At 42.7% G+C, this 27,404-nt stretch overlaps 1 protein-coding gene across 1 annotated transcript in view; it reads left to right on the top strand.

Moving 5' to 3' along the window:
- The window catches only part of LOC138667663 (uncharacterized), a 98,137-nt gene extending 86,286 nt beyond the window's left edge, over positions 1-11,851 (top strand). Inside the window, exon 7 of the mRNA XM_069755789.1 lies at positions 11,469-11,851. Coding sequence (XP_069611890.1) covers positions 11,469-11,508 — 40 coding nt within the window. The 3' untranslated portion in view covers positions 11,509-11,851. The remainder of the gene's footprint in view (positions 1-11,468) is intronic.
- Positions 11,852-27,404: the final 15,553 nt, after the last annotated feature.

The following is a 27,404-nucleotide window of genomic DNA, read 5'->3' as shown; positions in this document are numbered from 1 at the left end:
CACTAACCACAACACACCCCTAACCCTAATCCCAACTGTAGCCATAACCCTAATCACACCCCTAACCACAACCCTAATTCCAACCCTAACCCTAAGGCTATGTGCCCACGTTGCGGATTCGTGTGAGATTTTTCAGCATCATTTTTGAAAAATCCGCGGGTAAAAGGCACTGCGTTTTACCTGCGGATTTTCCGCGGATTTCCAGTGTTTTTTGTGCGGATTTCACCTGCGGATTCCTATTGAGGAACAGGTGTAAAACGCTGCGAAATCCGCACAAAGAATTGACATGCTGCGGAAAATACAACGCAGTGTTTCCGCGTGGTATTTTCCGCACCATGGGCACAGCGGATTTGGTTTTTCATAGGTTTACTTGGTACTGTAAACCTGATGGAACACTGCTGCGAATCCGCAGCGGCCAATCTGAATCCGCACCGTGTGCACATAGCCTAATTCTAAAGGTATGTGCACACGCTGCGGAAAACATTGCGGATCCGCAGCAGTTTCCCATGAGTTTACAGTTCAGTGTAAACCTATGGGAAACAAAAATCGCTGTACACATGCTGCGGAAAAACTGCACGGAAACGCAGCGGTTTACATTCCGCAGCATGTCACTTCTTTCTGCGGATTCCGCAGCGGTTTTACAACTGCTCCAATAGAAAACCGCAGTTGTAAAACCGCAGTGAAATGCGCAGAAAAAACACGGTAAATCCGCCATAAATCCGCAGCGGTTTAGCACTGCGGATTTATCAAATCCGCAGCGGAAAAATCCGCAGAGGACCAGAATACGTGTGCACATACCGAAACCCTAACCCTAACCCTAGCCCTTACCCTAGCCCTAACCCTAGCCCTGCCCCTAACCCTACCCCTAACCCTACCCCTAACCCTAGCCCTAACCCTACCCCTAGCCCTAACCCTAACCCTAACCCTACCCCTAACCCTACCCCTAACCCTAGCCCTAGCCCTATTCTAACATTAGTGGAAAAAAAAAATTTCTTTATTTTTTTATTGTCCCTACCTATGGGGGTGACAAAGGGGGGGGGGTCATTTATTATTTTTTTATTTTGATCACTGGGATAGATTATATCTCAGGGATCAAAATGCACTTTGAACGAATCTTCCGGCCGGCAGATTCGGCGGGCGCACTGCGCATGCGCCCGCCATTTTGGAAGATGGCGGCGCCCAGGGAGAAGACGGACGGACCCCGGCAGGATCGGTAAGTATGATGGGGTGGGGGGGACCACGGGGGGGGGGCGGATCGGAGCATGGGGGGGTGGATCGGAACGCGGGAGGGGTGGAACGGAGCACGGGGGGTGGAACGGAGCACGGGGGGGTGGAACGGAGCACGGGGGGTGGATCGGAGTGCAGGGGGGGTGATTGGAGCACGGGGGGGTGATTGGAGCACGAGAGTGAGCGGACAAGAGCACGGGGGGAGCGGAGCACAGGACGGAGGGGAGCGGGGCAGTGTACCGGGCAGATCGGAGGGCTGGGGGGGCGATCGGTGGGGTGGGGACACATTAGTATTTCCAGCCATGGCCGATGGTATTGCAGCATCGGCCATGGCTGGATTGTAATATTTCACCCGTTATAATAGGTGAAATATTACAAATCGCTCTGATTGGCAGTTTCACTTTCAACAGCCAATCAGAGCGATCGTAGCCACGGGGGGGGGGGGTGAAGCCACCCCCCCTGGGCTAAACTACCACTCCCCCTGTCCCTGCAGATCGGGTGAAATGGGAATTAACCCTTTCACCCGATCTGCAGGGACGCGATCTTTCCATGACGCCACATAGGCGTCATGGGTCGGATTGGCACCGACTTTCATGACGCCTACTTGGCGTCATGGGTCGGGAAGGGGTTAAAAGATTTCAATACTTTATTATAACATAAGTGCTTTTTAATTAATACCAAAATATATACAATAAAAAATCAGGGACGTATTAGCAGAAAAGTAAACAGCCACATACTGGATCAAGGACAAGTAGAAAGGAAGCCTAATTGTCACGGTTCCACTCCTTAGGGTGTCTGGGATGCAGTAACTGATTACTTTGATAGACAGCATGGCCATCCAATCTGGTACATGGGCGTGCTGAGCTGTCAGTGTGTTGATTGACAGCTCAACTATCCAATCTCTTACTGGGAGGCGTTGGCTGTCTCTAGGTGTTCACTGTCCCGGGTAATGGCCATGCCTAATTAACTGAGTAGCTTCTCCCAGACCACTGCCAGAAGTACTTTCAGTCTGTGAGGTTTGTGCTTTCCTGTGCCTAGAGTTCTATATGCTTGATCTGTTGCCTGACCTTTTTACTTCGTTCTGACCATCTGCCTGTGTAACCCCTTCAGCTCTGATCCATTATCCTCCCAATACTCTGACTTCAGAACGTTACCTGACTACGCTTTTGTCTCTTCCTTCTATTTATGATGTACCCTCCTGGCTTCTGACCTTGGACTCCTTGACTACTCTGACTCACGGCTTGCCTGCGAGAAGTGACTAGCGTCAAATTAATCAGTACTAATACTGATTACTAATACTTTATACTTCTTTCACCTCGCACCATATGAAACCACAATAACACATTGCAATTGTTGATATGTATTGTACATACATTTTTTAGGTCCTTCAGTTTAATCCATTTTTAAGTTCTTTTGTTAACTGGACACTTTGTCAATGCATTAGTGATGATTAGTGGGGTCTTTTGCACTGTATGTGGCTGCTTTCCTCTATGCTAGTACTTCCCTGTATTTTCACTTTTTCTTTCTTTTTAACCCCTTCATGACCCAGCCTATTTTGACCTTAATGACCTGGCGGTTTTTTGCAATTCTGACCAGTGTCCCTTTATGAGGTAATAACTCAGGAACGCTTCATTGGATCCTAGCGGTTCTGAGATTGTTTTTTCGTGACATATTGGGCTTCATGTTAGTGGTAAATTTAGGTCAATAAATTCTGTGTTTATTTGTGATAAAAATGGAAATTTGGCAAAAATTTTGAAAATTTTGCAATTTTCACATTTTGAATTTTTTTTTCTGTTAAACCAGAGAGTTATGTGACACAAAATAGTTAATAAATAACATTTCCCACACGTCTACTTTACATCAGCACAATTTTGGAAACAAAATTTTTTTTTGCTAGGAAGTTATAAGGGTTAAAATTTGACCAGCGATTTCTCATTTTTACAACGAAATTTACAAAACCATTTTTTTAGGGACCACCTCACATTTGAAGTCAGTTTGAGGGGTCTATATGGCTGAAAATACCCAAAACTGACACCATTCTAAAAACTACACCCCTCAAGGTGCACAAAACCACATTCAAGAAGTTTATTAACCCTTCAGGTGCTTCACAGCAGCAGAAGCAACATGGAAGGAAAAAATGAACATTTAACTTTTTAGTCACAAAAATGATCTTTTAGCAACAATTTTTTATTTTCCCAATGGTAAAAGGAGAAACTGAACCACGAAAGTTGTTGTCCAATTTGTCCTGAGTACGCTGATACCTCATATGTGGGGGTAAACCACTGTTTGGGCGCACGGCAGGGCTTGGAAGGGAAGGAGCGCCATTTGACTTTTTGAATGAAAAATTGGCTGCACTCTTTAGCGGACACCATGTCATGTTTGGAGAGCCCCCGTGTGGCTAAAAATTGGAGCTTCCCCACAAGTGACCCCATTTTGGAAACTAGACGCCCCAAGTAACTTATCTAGATGCATAGTGAGCACTTTAAACCCCCAGGTGCTTCACAAATTGATCCGTAAAAATGAAAAAGTACTTTTTTTTCACAAAAAAAATTTTTCGCCTCAATTTTTTTGAAAAATTATCTCCATCGTTAGTGGACACCATGTCGCGTTTGGAGAGACCCTGTGTGCCTAAACATTGGAGCTCCCCAACAAGTGACCCCATTTTGGAAACTGCACCCCCCAAGGAACTTATCTAGATGCCTAGTGAGCACTTTAAACCCTCAGGTGCTTCACAAATTGATCCGTAAATATGAAAAAGTACTTTTTTTTCACAAAAAAAATTTTTTCGCCTCAATTTTTTCATTTTCACATGGGCAATAGGATAAAATGGATCCTAAAATTTGTTGGGCAATTTCTCCCGAGTACGCCGATACCTCATATGTGGGGGTAAACCACTGTTTGGGCACACGGCAGGGCTCGGAAGGGAAGGCGCGCCTTTTGACTTTTTGAATGGAAAATTAGCTCCAATTGTTAGCGGACACCATATCGCGTTTGGAGAGCCCCTGTGTGCCTAAGCATTGGAGCTCCCCCACAAGTTACCCCATTTTGGAAACTAGACCCCCCCAAGGAACTTATCTAGATGCATACTGAGCACTTTAAACCCCCAGGTGCTTCACAGAAGTTTATAACGCAGAGCCATGAAAATAAAAAATAATTTTTCTTTCCTCAAAAATCATTTTTTAGTCTGGAATTTCCTATTTTTTCAACGGTAATAGGAGAAATTGGACCACAAATGTTGTTGTCCAGTTTGTCCTGAGTACGCAGATACCCCATATGTGGGGGTAAACCACTGTTTGGGCGCACGGCAGGGCTCGGAAGGGAAGGCACGCCATTTGGCTTTTTAAATGGAAAATTAGCTCCAATCATTAGCGGACACCATGTCGCGTTTGGAGAGCCCCTGTGTGCCTAAACATTGGAAATCCTCCACAAATGACCCCATTTTGGAAACTAGACCCCCAAAGGAACTAATCTAGATGTGTGGTGAGCACTTTGAACCCTCAAGTGCTTCACAGAAGTTTATAACGCAGAGCCATGAAAATAAAAAAAAAATTCTTTTCTCAAAAATGATTTTTTAGCCCGCAATTTTTCATTTTCCCAAGGGTAACAGGAGACATTTGACCCCAATATTTGTTGTCCAGTTTCTCCTGAGTATGGTGATACTCCATATGTGGGGGTAAACTACTGTTTGGGCACATGCCGGGGCTCGGAAGTGAAGTAGTGACGTTTTGAAATGTAGACTTTTATGGAATGCTCTACGAGCGTCACGTTGCATTTGCAGAGCCCCTGATGTGGCTAAACAGTAGAAACCCCCCACAAGTGACCCCATTTTGGAAACTAGACCCCGAAAGGATCTTATCTAGATGTGAGATGAGCACTTTGAACCCCCAAGTGCTTCACAGAAGTTTATAGCGCAGAGCTGTGAAAATAATAAATACATTTTCTTTCCTCAAAAATTATTTTTTAGCCCAGAATTTTTTATTTTCCCAAGGGTTACAGGAGAAATTGGACCCCAACAGTTGTTGTCCAGTTTCTCCTGAGTATGCTGATACCCCATGTGTAGGGACATCACGTTGCGTTTGCAGAGCCCCTGGTGTGCCTAAACAGTAGAAACCCCCCACAAGTGACCCCATTTTGGAAACTAGACCCCCCAAGGAACTTATCTAGATATGTGGTGAGCACTTTGAACCCCCAAGTGCTTCACAGAAGTTTACAACGCAGAGCCGTGAAAATAAAAAATCATTTTTCTTTCCTCAAAAATGATGTTTTAGCAAGCAATTTTTTATTTTCTCAAGGGTAACAGGAGAAATTGGACCCCAGTAATTGTTGCGCAGTTTGTCCTGAGTATGCTGGTACCCCATATGTGGGGGTAAACCACTGTTTGGGCACACGTCGGGGCTCGGAAGTGAGGGAGCACCATTTGACTTTTTGAATACAAGATTGGCTGGAATCAATGGTGGCGCCATGTTGCGTTTGGAGACCCCCTGATGTACCTAAACAGTGGAAACCCCTCAATTCTAACTCCAACACTAACCACAACACACCCCTAACCCTAATCGTAACTGTAGCCATAACCCTAATCACAACCCTAACCCCAACACACCCCTAACCACAACCCTAACCCCAACACACCCCTAACCCTAACCACAACCCTAATTCCAACCCAACCCTAACCCTAAGGCTATGTGCCCACGTTGCGGATTCGTGTGAGATTTTTCAGCACCATTTTTGAAAAATCCGCGGGTAAAAGGCACTGCGTTTTACCTGCGGATTTACCGTGGATTTCCAGTGTTTTTTGTGCGGATTTCACCTGCGGATTCCTATTGAGGAACAGGTGTAAAACGCTGCGGAATCCGCACAAAGAATTGACATGCTGCGGAAAATACAACGCAGCGTTTCCGCATGGTATTTTCCGCCCCATGGGCACAGCGGATTTGGTTTTCCATATGTTTACATGGTACTGTAAACCTGATGGAACACTGCTGCGGATCCGCAGCCAAATCCGCACCATGTGCACATAGCCTAATTCTAAAGGTATGTGCACACGCTGCGGAAAACGCTGCGGATCCGCAGCAGTTTCCCATGAGTTTACAGTTCAATGTAAACCTATGGGAAACAAAAATCATTGTACACATGCTGCAGAAAAACTGCACGGAAACGCAGCGGTTTACATTCCGCAGCATGCCACTTCTTTCTGCGGATTCCGCAGCGGTTTTACAACTGCTCCAATAGAAAATCGCAGTTGTAAAACCGCAGTGAAATGCGCAGAAAAACCGCGGTAAATCCGCGATAAATCCACAGCGGTTTAGCACTACGGATTTATCAAATCCGCTGCGGAAAAATCCGCAGAGGACCAGAATACGTGTGCACATACCTAACCCTAACCCTAGTTCTAACTCCAACCTTGGTGGGGAAAAAAAAAATTCTTTATTTTATTATTGTCCCTACCTATGGGGGTGACAAACGGGGGGTGGTCATTTACTGTTTTTTTTTTCTTTTGATCACTGTGATAGGTTTTATCACAGTGATCAAAATTCACATTGGAACGAATCTGCCGGCCGGCAGATTCGGCGGGCGCACTGCGCATGCGCCCGCCATTTTGGAAGATGGCGGCTCCCAGGAAAGAAGACGGACGGACCCCGGGAGGCTCGGTAAGTATAAGGAGGGGAGATCAGGGCACGGGGGGTGGGGGGCGTCGGAGCACAGGAGGTGGATCGGAGCATGGGGGGTGGATCGGAACACGGGGGGGTGGATCGGAGCACGGGGGGGTGGATTGGAGCACGGGGGGATCGGAGCACAGGGGGAGGGGATCGGAGTGCAGGGGGTGGATCGGAGTGTGGGGGGGTTGGATTGGAGCACGGGGGGAGCGGACAGGAGGACGGGGGAGCGGAGCACAGGACGGAGGGGAGCGGACCACAGATCGGAGGGCTGGGGGGGAGATCGGTGGGGTGGGGTGGGGGCACATCAGTGTTTCCAGCCATGGCCGATGATATTGCAGCATCGGCCATGGCTGGATTGTAATATTTCACCAGTTTTTTAGGTGAAATATTACAAATCGCTCTGATTGGCAGTTTCACTTTAAACAGCCAATCAGAGCGATCGTAGCCACGGGGGGGTGAAGCCACCCCCCCTGGGCTAAAGTACAACTCCTCCTGTCCCTGCAGGCCGGGTGAAATTACAGTTAACCCTTTCACCCGGCCTGCAGGAGCCCATTCCGGCCATGACGCATATGCTGCGTCACAGGTCGGAATGGCACAGGTTTTCATGACGCATACGGTGCATCAAAGGTCGGGAAGGGGTTAAGCACTTATGTTATGATAAATTATTGAAATATTTTGATCCTTTTTGGTTTGATTGGTTTGGTGTAAATCAGTGAGTGGATAGTACTGAATTTTGGATGTATTGTAGGAGTGCTGGAGCTGAGGGTCTGCTCCCTGAAACTATAAAGGGTTAAATGTATTTGATATTCATCTAATATATAATTGCCTAGAATACTACTTCCTGCAATTTGTGCCAACTTCCGTGGCTTTGTCCGGAGCTAATGTCCGGAGCTAACGTCCGGAGCTAATGTGCGGAGATAATGTCCGGAGCTAATGTCCGGAGATTAATTGCCTAGAATACTACTTCCTGCAATTTGTGCCAACTTCCGTGGCTTTGTCCGGAGCTAATGTCCGGAGCAAATGTCCGGAGCTAATGTCCGGAGCTAATGTCCGGAGATAAGTGACGTCAACAGTGTCCAGTGTCTGATTGGTTGCCGCCTGCTGCGAGCGACCAATCAGAAACGTGCCGTACTGTGACACACTCCGCCCGCCATTTTGGTGTGATTTTTGAATTTTTACCTCACAGCAAGTTTCTACTGCGTGGAGGCGGGCCCAGTGACGTTGCTCTTCAAGCTCCTGCCGAATTTCGTCAAAAAAATGATAATACCATTTACCAAAACTATATATATTTAGTTGTGAAGTGGTTCAGTGACATTTTCACACCAATTTTGAACTTTTGTTTGGTGTTTTCTCCATATACTGCCTATTATTCACTGACTGTTATACTGAGAGACTGCCGTTTATTAACCTCTTCTTTGCCACATTCGGTATATTGCTCTATTATTTGCCACATAAGGACATTGTCCATTATTGCCCAGCAATTTCTCAGAGCTGGTGAGTGCAGCCATTTTTTGTTCTTTCTTACTATTATTTATTAATTGTATTATTCTTACATTTGAATAAATAAAGTATATATGGATTCTAGACTCCCGATTCTTTAGAATCGGGCTGCCATCTAGTGTATGTTATAAAAGGGTAACACTCACAGGGGCTGGACCTCTTCATCAGAAAAAAGCCTAGCACTAGGTGAGGAATGGGGAACTATATGCCAGGATGAGGGGCATATTCCAGGATGGAAAGACATATACCAGGATGGAGGGACATATACGAGGATTGTGAAGCATACAGTGGGTACGGAAAGTATTCTGACCCTTTAAATTTTTCACTCTTTGTTTCCTTGCAGCCATTTGGTAAATTCAAAAAAAGTTCATTTTTTTCTCGTTAATGTTCACTCTGCACCCCATCTTGACTGAAAAAAACACAGAAATGTTGACATTTTTGCAAATTTATTAAAAAAGAAAAGCTGAAATATCACATGTCATAATTATTCAGACCCTTTGCTCAGTATTGATTAGAAGCATGCTTTTGAGCTAGTACAGCCATGAGTCTTCTTGGGAATGATGCAACAAGTTTGTCACACCTAGATTTGGGTATCATCTGCCATTCTTCCTTGCAGATGCTCTTCAGTTCCATCAGGTTGGATGTGAACGTTGGTGGACAGCCATTTTCAGGTCTCTCCAGAGATGCTCAATTGGGTTTAGGTCAGGGCTCTGGCTGGGCCAGTCAAGAATGGTCACAAAGTTGTTCTGAAGACATTCCTTTTTTATTTTAGCTGTGTGCTTAGGGTCATTCTGTTGTTGGAAGGTGGACCTTTGGCGAAGTCTGAGGTCCAGAGCACTCTGGAAGAGGTTTTCATCCCAGAAACCTCTGTACTTGACCGCATTCATGTTTCCTTGAATGACAACCAGTCGTCCTGTCCCTGCAAATGAAAAACACCCCATAGCATGATGCTGCTACCACCACTGTTGGGATTGTTTCACTGTTTCACTGTTGGGATTGTATTGGGCAGGTGATGAGCAGTGCCTTGTTTTCTCCACACATACCGCTTAGAATTATAACCAAAAAGGCCTATCTTCATCTCATCAGACCAGAGAATCTTATTTATCATAGTGTGGGAGTCCTTCATGTGTTTTTTAGCAAACTCTATGCGGGCTTTCATATGTTTTCCACTGAGGAGAGGCTTACATCGGGCAACTCTGCCTTAAAGTCCAGACATGTGGAGTGCTACAGTGATAGTTGACTTTGTGTAACCTTCTCCCATCTCCCTACTGCATCTCTGGAGCTCAGCAACAGTGATCTTGGGGTTCTCCTTTACCTCTCTCACCAAGGCTCTTCTCGCATGATTGCTCAGTTTCGCTGGGTGGCCAGGTCTAGGAAGACTTCTGGTCCCAAACTTCTTTCATTTAAGGATTATGGAGGCCACTGTGATTTTAGGAACCTTGAGTACTGCAGAAATTCTGTTGCAACCTTGGCCAGATCTGTGCCTTGCCACAATTCTGTCTCTGTGCTCCTTAGCCAGTTCCTTTGACCTCATGATTGTCATTTGGTCTGACATGCACTGTGCAGGTTTTTTGCATTAGGCACAATCCGGCGAATGTTGGAAAAAACAGATCCAGTGCAGATTGTGAAAAACTGATGCGACAGATCCGTTTTTTTGACGGATCCGACTAGCATATCCAAATAATTGGATAAAAAAAATTTGGAGCATGCTCAGTTTAAAAAAATGGAATCCGGCACCGGAATCTGTCATTTTCCGGATCCGGCACCTTCCAGCTCCCCAGCGCTTCCGGCTTTTTCGCCAGAGACAAAAAACATTGCTATGGACGTTTTTTCCAGAAACGGCAGATTTGCCGGATCCGGCAAAAACCAGACAGAACGCAAGGTTATCCGGCACTAATACAAGTCTATGGGAAACAAAAACGGATCCGACGGCAATATTCGCCGGATCCGTTTTTTTGAAAATTAGCTGGATTGAGCCTGACAGCGAAAACCTGATGTGTGAAACTTGCCTTATATAGACAGGTGTGCCTATCAGTCCTATCAGTTTCAATAAACACAGCTGGACTCCAATGAAGGAGTAGAACCATCTCAAGGAGAATCACAAGGAAATGTACAGCATGCGACTTATATATGAATATCTGAGCAAAAGGTCTAAATACTTATGACCATGTGATATTTGTTTTTCTCTTTTAACTAATTTGCAAAAATTCTACATTTCTGTTTTTTTTTCAGCCAAGATGGGGTGCAGAGTGTACATTAATGTGAAAAAATGAACATTTTTGAATTTACTAAATGACTGCAATGAAATAAAGAGTGAAAAACTTAAAGGGGTCTGAAAACTTTACGTACCCACTGTATACCAGGATGGTGGGGCATATACCAGGATTGGGGAGCATATTATTTTGTATCTGCAGTCTGGTACCCCTGATCCTGTCTATGGTTGCACTTTGTTACCCCTGCCTGCTTCGCTGCACCCATCTGTTCTCTGACACCCTTCCTGCTCTCTGTATGAGTTGTTTTTTCTAAACTAAAACCTCAGTATTCAGGTTAAGTTGCTGTGTTGGGACTTTATGATAAATAAGTGGGTTTTGGGCTGCAGTTTGGGCACTCAGTCTCTAAAAGGTTCGCCATCACTGTTCTAGGACATTAATTCAATAAAATGGCTCCGGAGTCAAAGCGTCTGCATAACGCGATGTCCAGCACCATTTTATTGAAGACATTGTATATGCGAATTCATAGACACAATGTCTTAAATAAATGGTGTGCAATTAAAAATGTACCAATAAAGATGCTCGCCAAATAGGCATAGCACAGGATCAATAGCTAGTATTATACAAGGGTCTGGTGCTCAGTCTCTTCGCCACAGAGCATGATGATACTCTACAAGGAGTCGGATAAAATATGGCAGATAATGGATATAAAAGTTCACAAATTCTGGAAAACATGTCATGGTGTGGTATCACGTTCATTTTCTGTGGTGGACATAAGGAATTGGTGAAAAGTGGAGGGTGAATCCAAAACAAAAAAAAAGAGCATAAGAGAACATGTTAGAAAAAGAGTCTTTATTGTCTTTCTCTTCTCTAGATCGCCACATCCGTACGCAATCACATCTATGCCAAGGTGATGAGATGTCGCATATTGAGAGCGACGCAAGGAGTCAACAGAACTTAAAATAAGTGGTCCCTACTCCAATGACTTAACATAACATTTAAATAATTTGCACTTGAGGACATTTCAAGTTTCCACTTTATCATGTTGAAGACACTTCATTGTGACCAAACGTCATTACACTTTTGGTAATGTTTGATGTTGTAATGTTCAGTATTGCACTTAACGCACTAGGCCTTTTGGTTTGTTTTACAGTTACTGACTTGTCCACTAATATATTGATTGTAATTCTGATTTTTTTTTTTAACTTGTGTAATGAAGTTACTATGCTGCAAAATAACAATAAAGATGATATTACAGTTGCTGTTCAATTATTAATAAGTGAAGTCAAATATGTTAGTGCATTAAGCATGCTATAATAAGAAATATTTTACCAGTTACACATAACCTGGCACCCACAGAATTTAGCAACTGCATGTCGGGAGCTAACCAATGGCTCCAGCATACATAGATTTATATAGAGCTTACATCAAGATTGAATTATGTATTAACTTCTTAAAGGGAACCTGTCACCCCGTTTTTTGAGATTGAGCTATAAATACTGTTAAATAGGGCCTGCGCTGTGTGTTCCTATAGTGTATGTAGTGTACCCCGATTCCCCACCTATGCTGAGAAATAACTTACCAAAGTCGCCGTTTTCGCCTGTCAATCAGGCTGCATCTCGGCTTTGGGAAAATGGCCGCCGCGATCTCTAATGCGCACGCGCGGCATCCCGCGGCCATTTTCCTGAAGCCCCGTGCAGCAGAGCACTCGATCTGCGCACGCGCGGCCCCAGGAAGATGGCCGCCCCCACCGATGCAAGGGATTACAGCGCAGATCGCGCGCTGCTTGTTCACCACTATGCCACTACGCCACCAACGTAAAGCTGAGGAAGAACCAGCGATGTCACCACGCCCTCCCGACCTGACCAGCCTGATTGACAGGCGAAAACGGCGACTTTGGTAAGTTATTTCTCAGCATAGGTGGGGAATCGGGGTACACTACATACACTATAGGAACACACAGCGCAGGCCCTATTTAACAGTATTTATAGCTCAATCTCAAAAAACGGGGTGACAGGTTCCCTTTAAAACAGTCGCTCCCTTTGGACTATCATTAATTAATAGAAGGGACCACCAAATATAAGCTGATAATAAAGGGTATATACAAGGGTATGCCCTAGATAGCACATACATTCACCATTCCTCCCAATTTTCTATACACTATGTTATTTCCTAAATTGTGACACTAAATGCGTAGTCTATTGTATTGCTTGCGTGACATGTAAAGTTTATTACGTAGGACAAATCATCAGGAAACTGAAACAGAATTGCATGGCACATAGCTAACATTAACAACAAAAACAGTGTTTTTTCTGGGGCATGCAAACATTTTGTCTCTGTTCACAACAGTGATTTGTCCCATTTTGTGTTTTTTTTGGGGTGGAAAGGGTGCCATGTCCCAAATGTGGCATATTGGATCTTATGTCTGAATGCTAAGTTTCTTAACGGAATGAACTACAAAAACGACTTATATTATACTTATTAACTGAGTTTAACATTCTGCTGGTTGTCATTCACTGCCGTCCGTATGTTTCAGTCTCAACTGTTTGCATTTATAATTAGCCACTGTGTTTCCAGGATTGGTCAGTGTTTCCTATATATATCCATATTTATTTTCTGTTCACTATCCTATGTCTAAGGGCACTTTTCTGTGCCAGAAACGCATCAGGCTTCTTTTTTTTTAAATTTGAATTAATAAACATTGTCTTTTTATCAGGATAGAAGTGCCAAGGTAATCCTTCCCTCTTTTCTCCACGTGGCAGCTGGATCGGCACCCTCCATGATTACCAAACCACCCTGCTAATCTCCAGGCTACGTCTGCAGCTCCCGGCAGTCCGCCTCCTACAGTCTCAACATGTAATGAATTTCACGGACGTGGCGTCAGAGAATCATCAGTGATAATTAAACAACATCTGATCAACTCGTAATATAACGCAAAGTTACACAAAGTGTTAAACACAGAAAAAGTTATATAGAGGGTATACATACACGGATAATTCTACACACCTATACAAGAAGAGTATATTATTGAAGAATAAACAAAAAAAATCTCTTATTGATTATAGGACCTAGAATCCAGAAAAATATATTCATATTTTCTAACGAGATGAGATATATGCAGTCATTAAAACAGCACAAAGGGCCTGCAGTGCTCACCTGTCCAGGTGTCTGAACTAGTGCACTCTCAGGATGCAGCAAGCCCATATATGATAAAAATGGTGACAATACAGGTGCAAAATACTGATGAGGCAATCACTCACAGCCTCCCAATTCATGGAGGGAGTGATCATTTAGTATATAATTGCACAAAAGAGGCTTGTATAGGGTGCTGGTCACACACAGGTAATGCACAGTGTCTGGCTGACCTTGAATCCATGAAACATTTAATTCATATGCATATGAGACATATGCTGTCATTGTCAAGAAAAGAAAGCTATCAAAAGATAAATATTTCTAATTAAATAATATCATTCTAGATTATATTATTAGATTACTTCAGCATCCTAATATAAAGATCTGTTTCCTATAGAACGTAAAAAATAATGTCAGAAACTTTGTTTAATTTGTTTTCATAATTATTTTCATTACATTATTTCTTTATTTCTAATTTTTTCATTTTCATTATTTCTCATTTTTATTTCCAATTACTTTTAATTATTTATTTTTTGCATACACAGTATAACTACGGGAGAATAAGTCCAAGAATAATACATAATCTCTGTAGCATATAGGTCAAACATAGATATATACCGTATGAATCCCTCATTCAATTACTTATAAACAACTAAAAATGATATAATTCTTCATCTCAAGTGTACTTTCTCTTTTGTAGAGATGAGCGAACCTTTCAAGGTTCAGTTCGGTTCAATTCGCTGAACATTTGAACGTTCGCCAAATGCTTTGATGAACATACCTGAACGCCATTAGATTCGAAGAGATAGTCAGTCATATGCACCCCATTAGACCATGGAACCCACATACTAGATGGGCCCATGAAAATCCACTTCACAATATGCATTATGTGGTCCATACTCCTTTGTTTTATACATTGGCAGGAAGGTGAGCCCTGCTGCATAGTCATATGCACCCCATTGCGCCTTGGAACCCACATACTGGATGGGCCCATGAAAATCCACTTGTATGTTTTAATGGTATGATGTTTCCCTCTTTGCCAAATTATTCACAGGAGAATTTCGCAATTTTATTTGCCATGTTTTTAACACTAAGGATCAGATACGGCTTTAAATAAGGCTAATACTTGCAATACAACGCAATTTTATTGCAAACTACAAAATTCAAGGAATAGTATGATTAAATAGTGTGAGTGCGTACATTTTTGTATATGTTAATATACAAACGTTAATAAGTACATATAAGGATTAAATACATATAGTGATTATGTACAGTATATATGAAGATTAACTACATACAGTATACTTACATCATCCACAAGAGGTTTTTAAACATCATCATCATCATCATCAACAACATCAATATCAGAGAAGCAACTCCAAGACAGAGATCCCCACATGGATTTAGATCAATCCACCACCGGCATAGTTTCAGTAAACCTTAATGTTTTACAATGACAAACAGCAAGAGGCTTAGAACTGTTTGTGAAGTGAATAAACAAACATTTATCAAGATTGTGTCACTATGACACTGTCACATCTCTAAATGGCCTCCCCTCTAACACTCTTGCACCCCTCCAATCTATTCTAAACTCTGCTGCCCGACTAATCCACCTGTCCCCCCGCTATTCCCCGGCCTCTCCCCTCTGTCAATCCCTGCACTGGCTCCCCATCACCCAGAGACTCCAGTACAAAAGCCTAACCATGACATACAAAGCCATCCACAACCTGTCTCCTCCATACATCTGCGACCTCGTCTCCCGGTACTCTCCTGCACGCAACCTCTGATCCTCACAAGATCTCCTTCTCTACTCCCCTATTATCTCCTCTTCCCACAATCGCATACAAGATTTCTCTCGTGCATCCCCCCTACTCTGGAATTCTCTACCACAACATATCAGACTCTCGCCTACCATCGAAACCTTCAAAAAGAACCTGAAGACCCACCTCTTCCGACAAGCCTACTACCAGCAGTAACCACCGATCGACAAAACCGCTGCACGGCCAGCTCTACCCTACCTACTGTATCCTCACCCATCCCTTGTAGATTGTGAGCCCTCGCGGGCAGGGTCCTCTCTCCTCCTGTACCAGTTGTGACTTGTATTGTTCAAGATTATTGTACTTGTTTTATTATGTATACCCCTCCTCACATGTAAAGCGCCATGGAATAAATGGCACTATAATAATATATAATAATAATAATAATAATAATAAATGTTTTACAAGAAATGCAGCTATGTGATCGTCTGAATGCATTCAGTATACAGTATTTTAATCTGGATTCCAAATCGCCATTTGTATATTCGCCATTTGTACATTTGAGGCAGCCAAAGTTATGGCTCTCAAGGAGAGAAATTAATATAGTCGACAAAAAAATATTTGTAATGAACTACTGAGCCAAACTAACAGCATTGCATTATCAAATTAATATGAAGTGTATTGTGTCCAATGTGAGCAACCAAGCAACACAAAAAGGAACTTTTCAAGTGAGCTCTTTAAGGTACACAAATGTTATGAAATCTTTGCCCACAAGGATGTGGTTTCACCAATGGGGGTACCTTTTTTAAAAATAGACTATTGCCATCACAGCCCCCCTTGCTCAAAATTTTGGTGCCTATAAAAGTACAGAACACGTTCACCCAGGTCATGTCATCGGAGATAAGGAAGAGATATTGCAGGAAACAGAGTTAAGAAGTAGGCCCAGTGTAATGTCATGCCCAATTCCCCAATGTGGAGTCCTTACTTTACTAAATAAAATAGTGCCATCACAGCCACCTTGCCCAAAATTCACCGTACAGAGCACGTTCACAACGGTGATCTAGTGGCAGTTAAAGAACACATTACAGGAGACAGAGTTAAGAAGTAGGCCCAATTTAATGTAATGCCCAATTCCAAAGTAAAAAAGGGGAGAAGCCAGCGCTACTTATGGTCAGAACACAAAACATAAAGTGCAAATGCATATATTGATTTCTAACTGTATTTCAAAAATGAGACATTTAGCAAACAATTGATCAATTCTTTGAGCCACCCCGTCACGTCACGGCATTCTCATAATGGGGCAGTCCTACTCTTCGTTTTTTATATTCGCTGTACCATTATGGCCTTCTAAATGTATTAAAAGCAAGACCACATTAAATGCAAGCTGTACCTGAAGCATTTCTGAATCACTCCCATGACACCAGAAAGGGCACGCTGTTGTGAATTCTGCCCTTGGGCTCCCTCCGGTGGTTGTTGATGGTAATGCAGTTATTCCTGAGCAGCAGTCTTGGACAGGTGTTTCTGCTAATTGCAATTCTGACTGGGGTATTTAGCTGTGCAGGACTCATTAGTCCTTGCCAGTAGTCAATGTTCCTTTGGAAGTGTTGGTCCTCTGCCTGGCCTCTCCTGCTTGCTGCCAATTCAGCAAAGATAAGTGTTTGGCTTCATTTTTTAGACACACTGCTGTGTGTTTATTTTCTGTGCTGATCTTGTTTCTATTTTGTTCCTGCTAGACTGTGCCTGATGTTTTTCTCAGTCTAGTTGGATTCGCTGGAGTCGCAGATATACTCTCCACATCTTTAGTTGGGTGGTGGAGTTTTTGTATTTTTCTGCTGTGGATATTTTGTAGTGTTTTATGCTGACCGCATAGTATCCTGTACTTTCCTTTCCTATCTAGGTAGAAGTGGCCTCCTTTGCTTATCCCTGTTTTCTGTCTGCGTGTGTCTTTTCCTCTCCTACTCACAGTCATTATTTGTGGGGGGCTACCTATCCTTTGGGGGTCTGCTCTGAGGCAAGAGAGTTTTCCTATTTCCATCTTTAGGGATATTTAGTTCTCCGGCTGTGTCGAGGTGTCTAGGTCTGGTTAGGCACACCCCACGGCTACTTCTAGTTGCGGTGATAGGATCAGGGTTTGCGGTCAGTAAAGTTACCACTGCTCCAGCGAAGGTCATTTCATGCTGCTCCAAGGCCACCTGATCATAACAGCATGCACAGATAAAGGATGACCAGGTCTGGACATAGACATTTCAGGTACAACCTCCACACTGTGAAACAAAGTCCAGCTCACCATAGTCGACATCCTGTCGAACTCGGAGCACGGAACCGCTGTGTCAGGGCATAGAAGAAGCAAGGAAATGATGAGGAATCGAGCTCAACGAGGTAGTGAAAAAAAAACCTTCCTTTATTCATTTCAAATCATATTCAGTGGAGAATAAAACATCAGCAACAACATAGATTAAAATGCGATATCAATGCATTTCTGGTGAACAGGCACCCTTAATCAGGCACCCTAACCAGCACCACAGATAAAGGATGAGACAGGCTTTGACACCGGTGTACAATCAAACAAAGCCTAGGGCAGGGCAGGGCTGCTGTATAAGTGTACAGCAGCCTAGGTCAATCACAAAAAAATCACAGAAAGAATGGCGTACATAACCCAGCGCGCACGGCAACAGTGGTGGTCAACCACAAACCAATATCAAAGTAAAAAAGGGGAGAAGCCAGCGCTGCTTATGGTCAGAACGCAAAACATAAAATGCCCAATTCGTCAATGAGGGGGGTCCTTTCTTTACTAAATAAAATAGTGCCATCACAGCCCCCTTGTCCAAAATTCACCGGCCTATAAGAGTACAGAGCATGTTCACCCTAGTCATCTTATGGTTCTGGATGATGAGGATGTGGATAAGGAGGAGGATAACTACAAACATACCAAATCTGGAAGCGTATACCCATGTGTGGTTGTGAAGAGGTGCATGAGAATACACCTCCCCAAAAGAGAGAATGTATTTGAGGTTATGTTTCGCTGTTTTCACTTGGTGGGGTGTACAGAAGTCTTTCCCAATCCAGCCCTTGTTGATTTTTATAAGAGTCAGTCTGTCAGCATTTTCAGTTGACAGGCGGATGCGCTTATCTGTTATAATTCCACCAGCGGCACTAAAAACCCGCTCTGACAGAATGCTAGCAGCAGGGCAGGCCAGGATCTCCAAGGTGTAGAGAGCCAGTTCATACCACGTGTCCAGCTTAGATACCCAATAATTAAAAAGCACAGAGGAATCACAGAGGACGTTTGTATGATTTGCAAGGTACTCCCTCACCATCTTCCCAAACTTTGCACTACTTGTGACAGTACTCCATGCCGTCTGCTGCCAGCGTTCTCACATGGGAATTTTCTAAGTAATTCAGCTGCAAGGGCCCATTGGTACTGCAACATTTTAGTACACCTCTCTGCCTCTGGTAGAAGAGATTGAAAGTTCTCCTTGTAGCGTGGGTCTAGCAGTGTCAACAACCCTTAATAAGTGTCACCCAAAATTATTATAATGCGAGGGTCACGAGAAATGCAGCGCAACATAAAGTCAGCCATACGTGCCAGACTGCTAACAGGCAAGACTTCTGTGTCCTCACCATCACGATGGCTGACCATGCTGTCCTCCTCCTCCTCATCTTCTTCTTCCTCCCTGTCCTCAGGCCATCCCCGCTGAACAGACGGTATGACAGCTGTGTTTGTAGTACCGTCTATAGCGCATGAAAGTAGCTCCTGTTCTTCCTCCTCCTCCTCATTGACTACCAATCCATCAGGAAATACCACATCTGATGAAGGGGACATGAGACCCCTGAAACGCGTTGAATAAAACCACTGTGTATCAACTATACTCTCCTGAAATTCATCTTAGCGGCAGCGCAGAATTTTAACTACAAATCTCCCTTTGAAGACATTATTTTCTCTGGTCGGTGAAGACCTGTGGATCTGCAGCAGCCGCTATCTATATGCTCTAATCTCATCCTAACCACGTGAGCAAATTTGGTGTATATTCTCCTCTGTGTAACGTGGATAAGACCCTATTGCGCTCTTTGTCTCCCCATTGTTTTGCAATATAATTAGAGTAACAGACAGCAAAAACAGTGGCGAAACGGCCTACAATGCCTAAACTTGGAGCACGCAGATATATGAGGGCTGTCACGGAAATTCCACACTGGCAAATATGTGGCCTTTTTATATTTTTTTTATGCTAAATAGCGCTGTATATAATTAGAGTAACAGACAGCAAAAAAAGGTGGTATACCAGCCTACAATGACCAAACTTGGAGTACGCAGATATATGAGGGCTGTCACTGAAATACTACACTGGCAAATGTGTGGCCTTTTTCTATTTTTTCTGCTACATAGTGCTGTATATAATTACAGTAACAGACAGCAAAAAAAGTGGTCCACCGGCCTACAGTGACCAATCTTGGAGCATGCAGATATATGAGGGCCGTCACGGAAATACCACACTGGCAAATGTGTGGCTTTTTTATAATTTTTCTGTTAAATAGTGTTGTGTATAATTACAGTAACAGACAGCAAAAAAGTGGTCCACCGGCCTACAATGACCAAACTTGGAGCACGCAGATATACAGTATGAGGGGGGAGCACTTTGGCTCATCACTAGTATTGTGTATTGAGGGAAGTGTCAAGTAATTGAAAGAATGAATATCACAAATAAAAACATTATAAATCAAGTGCATTTTTAGTTAGCATATTTGTAAATAAATATCATAGGGCTATTGAAAAGACATAGATAACAGTGGTAAATAGAAACAATGTATAACATTGGACAAATATGCAGTATTAAAGTCTACAAATTTTTGGTTATAATACAGTACTTCCATATCCTTTCATATTAGAGCAAGGTGTCAGTCCCTGAGACTCCAGCCACATTGTGCTGCCATCCAGAGAGCCATGGAAGCAAGAAGGACAAATCACCTGCAGAACTGAGATCGCAGCAGACCGCCGAAGCACCAGCAGACGAAAAGAAACATTGCATTAAACATAGGTCACTAAAAAATAAAAGAAAAAGAAGTTAAATACAAGATAAAAGAAACCAACAATACATACAATTTAAATATCATTCTATCTAGAGGAAAGGGGCAAAATTTAATACTTAAGTTAAGCCGTGGGGTTAAACTGACCTAGTTTTTGAATTTTTGAGATCCGACTGGCCTCCAGTTGAGCAAAATTTTTCCTCCAATTGCTAACCTGCTGATTGATATATACTTTATCGATCTCAGTAACCATCAATAGTTTGGCATTGCAATCATGGTCAGTTTAAAAATGTCTGGGTACTAGCTTCAAAAGTGATATATCCTCAACATCACCCTCTTTTTGAATGTTCCGATAATGTTCCCTGACTCTATTTTTTAAGGATTTAGATGTAAGGCCTACATAAATTTAAGGGCACAGGCACACTGCGCAATACACACGGTAATTGTACTACATGTGATATGTCAGGTGATGGTGAAAGTTTTATTTCCATTGCTGGATTCAAATGTGGGGGCACAGGACATGTTAGGGCAAGCAATACATTTGTTACAGGGGAAGAATCCTCACTTGGGTCCTTTGGAGCCAAAGGCTTTCCCCAGGCTGGAACTGGGATAAAAGCTGTGGACAAGTTGATCCTTGAGGTTGAAGGACCTCCTGTAAGTAATTGATGGTTCGTCATACAGATGTTTGGTCAGACTAATATCAATCAAACAAATAAGGCAGCACTCTGTAGCGCTATAACATGCAAACATCAAATATGAAGATTAAATTGCATTACTACACTAGAAATATGAAAAAATTGAAAAAGCTTAGCACATAAATTGGCCAATTCATGTGTCCTTGGCAGCCACGTTAAGGCATTTCTCGTTGCCAAAACCTAATCCCAATCCACTCTTAAGGTACCGTCACACTAAACAATATCGCTAGCGATCCGTGACGTTGCAGCGTCCTGGCTAGCGATATCGTTCAGTTTGACAGGCAGCAGCGATCAGAATCCTGCTGTGATGTCGTTGGTCGCTGCAGAAAGTCCAGCACTTTATTTCGTCGCTGGACTTCCTGCTGACATCGCTGAATCGACGTGTGTGACGCCAATTCAGCGATGTCTTCACTGGTAACCAGGGTAAACATCGGGTAACTAAGCGCAGGGCCGCGCTTAGTAACCCGATGTTTACCCTGGTTACCAGCGTAAAAGTAAAAAAAAAAAAAACACTACATACTTACCTTCCGCTGTCTGTCCCTCTGCGCTCTGCTTCTCTGCCCTGTGTAAGCACAGCGGCCGGAAAGCAGAGCGGTGACGTCACCGCTGTGCTTTCCGGCCGCTGTGCTTACACAGGGCAGAGAAGCAGAGCGCAGAGGGACAGACAGCGGAAGGTAAGTATGTAGTGTTTTTTTTTTTTTTACTTTTACGCTGGTAACCAGGGTAAACATCGGGTTACTAAGCGCGGCCCTGCGCTTAGTAACCCGATGTTTACCCTGGTTACCGGCATAGTTGGTCGCTGGAGAGCTGTCTGTGTGACAGCTCTCCAGCGACCAAACAGCGACACTGCAGCGATCCGGATCGTTGTCGGTATCACTGCAGCGTCGCTTAGTGTGACTGTACCTTTAGACAGTCTGCATCTATCTGGGAATCTGATGTGTACCCTCTTCAGACTAAAATCTATATCTGTATGGAGGGGCAGGATCCTGCTGCAATTAACCCTGCTGTACTGTTCGGGTCAATATGACCCGAAATAATTTTTGAGACCCTGTAGATTTTTTTATATGAGGATTTGAAACTAGTGGTATCTTGACTTCTCCTCATTTGTGGAGCTCTATATACAGTATATTTTTTTTTTGTTTGTTTACTTTTTGCTACACGCTGATTGTTACACTTGTACTGTTCGGGTTAATATGACCTGATAGCATTTTATACTGTTCTACAGGTCTCTGATTATTTCTGACTGCAAAAGTTATGTTTTTTTATGTGTACTACATCTCAAAATGGTGGTGGTTTCACTGTTCTTATCAGTAAACAAGTAATTATCTAGTATTATCCATTTGCTGCTTGTGAGAGAGGAGACTGGTTGTCTATCATTCAAAGGCTGGGGGTTTCACTGTCATCAGTAATCAAGTATTTATTAAGTGAAATGCATTTTCAGTTTGTGAGAGAAGACACTCTTGTCTTATAAATTGGACACCAGTCATTTGACTTACACCCTGAAGCTAAGTCCCGTGAAGGAGACACTGGAATCTGTGAGAGAGAGAGAGAGCACTGAGCTGTGAATACACATCTTTACAGGTATTCTTTTTTTTCAAAACTTGGATAAAAATGTTTCTAAAATGTTTATTGACTGACGCTGTGAAGACATATCTTTACAACTATTCGTTTCTTTTCCAAACTTAGGTAATTCTAATGAGCACAATGCACCATGACAATGCCGTAATTGATAGAGAAGACAGAAAGCCTGACATTATTTTGGATTATAATGCCACAAAGGGAGCAGTTGATACTTTAGAGCAAGCAATATCAACATACACATGCAAACGCAAAACCAATCGGTGGCCAATGATTTTATTTTATAACATACTGAACGTTTCTGCATACAATGCATTTGTCTAATGGAGAGAAATCGACCCCGATTGGAACCGGAATAAGCTGCATAAAAGAAGATTATTTCTTGAGGAATTGGGCAAATCCCTGGTTAGGCCATATATTGAGAGCAGAAAAGTGACCCCCAGAAGTGAAGGAGCAACAGCCATTGTAAAAAGTGTCCAGCATGCTCAAGAAAGAGACTCCACATCCACGGCCTCCACCAGCACAGCTACCAGCAGCACAGCTACCAGCAAAAAAAGGAAGAGATGTAGCTTCTGTCCATCTTCCTGTGACAATAAGACTAATCTGACATGTGCTGGATGTTCAAAATATCTGTAAAGGACATGTGTCTTATTATTGTGTTCAATGTAAAAAAGCATGAACATGTTCAATTTTTCTTTTTTCTTTCTAAAAAGGTTGAAGTTTTTATGATTTTTCATTTGTTGATTTATAAATATTTTTTTCAAAAAGTTAAATTTCATGTTTTAGTAATAGTAATGTAAAGCTTCTTTGTTATTTGTGTGCAGAATGCCAACAATCAAAGATAATTGTAAAAAGCCCGTGTAACCTTTTTATGAAAAAAAAATAAATTATTAAGTTTAAATTTAAATTTTTTATTTGTTTATGATCAACCATGTTTACATACAGTATTATAATGAAAAAGTATTCACATAAAACACTTAGAGTAGCTAAAAATCAAGAATTATTAGGTCGGGTCATATTGACCCGGGAACAGTACAAGTGTATAGCAAATGCGAACAGAACAGCAGGGTTAAAGGCAGCTGAGGCCATGGGGCTGAATGCTCAGTAAGAAGGCTAATGCAAATATCAAAAAGCTTACCGTCACATCCAAAGATGAATAAGGTCTGGTAATGAGAAATGCCTTAACGTGGCTGCCAGGTACACATAAATTGGCCAATTTATGCACTAAGATTTCTCAATTTTTTCATATTTCTAGTGCAGTAATGCAATTTAATTTTCATATTTCATGTATGCATGTTATAGTGCTACAGAGTGCAGACCTTATTCATGTTTCGATGTGATGGTCAGTTTTTTTTATATTTGTATTAGCCTTCTGATTGAGCACTCTGCCCCTTGGCCTAGGCTGTTTTTAATTGCAGCAGGATCCTACCCCTCCATACAGACATAGATTTTAGTCTGAAGAGGATACACATTAGGTTCTCAGAGAGATGTAGACTGTCTAAGAGAGGATTGGCATTAGGTCCTGGCAACACGAAATGCCTTAACGTGTCTGCCAGGTACACATGAATTGGCCAATTTATGCACTAAGCTTTCTCAATTTTTTCATATTTCTAGTGCAGTAATGCAATTTAATTTTCATATTTCACGTTTGCATGTTATAGTGCTACAGAGTGCTGCCTTATTTGCTTGATTGTATTTGAGTTGGTTACTGTAGGTAAGCACCTGTTCAGACCTTATTCATGTTTGGATGTTATGGTCATTTTTTGATATTTGGTTATAATAATAAACACAATCCTCAGATCGGAAACCATAGTTCCATTCCATCATACCCTATACCAAGTGATAACGGGGGCTACAGTAGCCCAGGATGCTCTCATGGAGCATAACCACACCAAAGAAAAAAGAGAGCACAAAGGTCTCAGAATAAAATAGTATCAAATTTTTTAAAATACACATATATAACACATGAGGGAAAATAGTACCAATCAAATTGGAGACAAAGCCAGATAATGATTTTCACAGGCGTAAAGCACAGCGTCCATCTGTAATATAGTGGAAGGGAGGGCAGAAGATAGCAGCAGATAAAGTAAAGTGCATGTGTGACCCAACCATGGGTGTCCCTATGTAAGTAAAAGTCTGAGTGGAGACAAAAACACACACAGAGTCTAATGCTCAATTAGTATAAAGTAAGTACCACTTAATGATGAAGTATGTAACAGTATTGATCAAAAAGAGCCCAATTGTCTAACAGCCGGTCCAGCCCACATGTGCCAGTGCTTTTCTGTTCCTCATCCAGTCCCATCTGCACCTGTAGTTCCAGTGTCCCTACAGTGCCTGCCTGCATTCTTCATCCCTGCTTTGGGCCGCAGCAGCCTACCTGCTCTAGGGGGTGCCACCTCCTTGTCCCTTCTTGGATCGCAGTTGCTGCCACTTATCCAAGTTGGGATTTGGTTGGCCACCTAATTATGCCTCTCCAGGCTTTCTGAGGTATACGGCACAGTGATTCTACCACCTTGCTCGATACAGTCTCCATCTGCTGGGCTGGCTGTATTGTAAGAGGTGTCAGTCCCTATTATACTATTTCTACTGTGGTGAAATTGATGCCACTTTGTTGGTGTCTGCCACTATTTTTTTACAATGTGTAGACTCCTTGTTGGGTCTCCTTCATGCGTGTTGCCTGTAGCAGTAGGCCTTCAAGACCATCAGGCCTCCACTTCCTTGGATTCAACTACCCGTGTTACTACTATCCTTACATTTTTCTGACAATTGTAGTCTACAAAATTGATGTTTGTGCCACTTGAGTGTGGCTGAGCATGAAAGCATGTTGAGCTGTTGCATGTGATATCAGAATTCCCAGCAAAGCAGGCCTGCACCGATCCTCACTTACCTTGACTAACTTTAACGTTCAATTCAAAGCTGTAAATGATGGCCCAGACCCGGATACCTCATGCATGGCTGATTGCTGCCGTGCCATGCTAGAATTTGTGCTGTGGGTGATTTGAGGCCACTTTCCTGGTGTCTGTCCCTCATTTGATGTGTTTACACAGCTTTTGGGTCCATTTGAAGATGTTGTGCCTGCGTTTGTTTTTGCATCCCTTTGACTTGAATGGTGTTTAGATATGTTCGGTGAATATTTGACAAATAAATCGGAGAATACTGGAAATTTGGCGATTGCAATCCGAACCGAACATTGAAATATTCGCTCATTTCTAATGGCTAGTGTCCTCTATTCAATTCTTTTGTTTGTTTGCTTACCATAGAGGTACAATACACTTAGACTAATGTATGTTTAAAAGATCAATTGCTATGTTTAAAAACAGATATGATGTATGTATTTGAAGCATTGTAGAACATAGACTAACTTAGGCCAATTGCTATGTTTAAATGGATATCGTTGCTGTGATACTCTTTATGGATTGAAGCACGTGCAATATTTATCTTGTCAGAACAATTTCACTGCGTCAGGATCATTTTATATTGTCATATTAGAATACCTTCCAATCACTTGCACTTTGTATTTCTGACAAGTAATCACTATGTCATTAATAAGCATAATCTAAAAGTTATTAATTAGGATCTATTTGAGAGCCCTTTATTTGAAAGAAGCTGGGACTCACTTATTTCAGCTTGTGATTGCCTGTAACTTCCATTATACATAATTCCCTGCCCATGGTCATTTCATGTGCATTTTTTATTGCTTTAAACTTGTTTTGGCACTTCATGTGTCTAATAAAGCCCTTTTTTATTCTTAACTTTTTTGTGTGTGCAATATGTTTCTGTGCAACTTTTTTTTATGGTAAGTCGCTAGGTGCATAGAGTATAGGGAGTTCCTGCCCCCAGCATCGACGCGCACATTTTGGCCAGCTTCATCTGATATTTTCTAAAGTTTTAAGGTGAAGGGGAGATTATGCACTAAGTAAATAGGAGCATGTAACCCATTCAAAATGTGCCATAGATCATCCCTCCTTTATTGAACAAAAGCTCTTTTTTTCCAGCTAATCATCTGATATTTAATGTGCAGTCATTTTTCTATAACGATCTAAATGCTCAATATTATATCCATCTACTATTGTGTTATGATAATATATAATAGAATTTAATCTGATCTGATATCTATTGAGTACCTGTGTCGCTTTCATTATATCTAAGAACTCAAGTCCTTCCATTTTCTAACACCTTTTCCTGATTTTAGTTAAGTTTAAAACAATTTTTCAGTAAAAATTTAATTTGTATTATTAACCCCTTTCTGACATGGGACGTACTATCCCGTCGAGGTGGGGTGGGCCCCCATGACCACGGACGGGATAGTACGTCCAGCGCGATCGGCGGCGCTCACGGGGGGAGCGCCGCCGATCGCGGCCGGATGTCAGCTGTTTATTGCAGCTGACATCCGGCACTATGTGCCAGGAGCGGTCACGGACCGCCCCCGGCACATTAACCCCTGGCACACCGCGATCAAAGATGATCGCGATGTGCCGGCAGTATAGGGAAGCTTCCCGCAGGGAGGGGGCTCCCTGCGGGCTTCCCTGAGCCCCCCGCAGCAACGCGATGTGATCGCGTTGCTGCGAGGGTCTTACCTCCCTCCCTGCTTCCTCCAGCCCCGGATCCAAGATGGCCGCAGATCCG

This window comes from Ranitomeya imitator, chromosome 2, assembly GCF_032444005.1.
Source record: "Ranitomeya imitator isolate aRanImi1 chromosome 2, aRanImi1.pri, whole genome shotgun sequence".
NCBI classification, from domain to species: Eukaryota; Metazoa; Chordata; class Amphibia; order Anura; family Dendrobatidae; genus Ranitomeya; species Ranitomeya imitator.
Note: the sequence above shows the minus strand (reverse complement) of the source record. Positions and strands in the feature narration are given on the sequence as shown.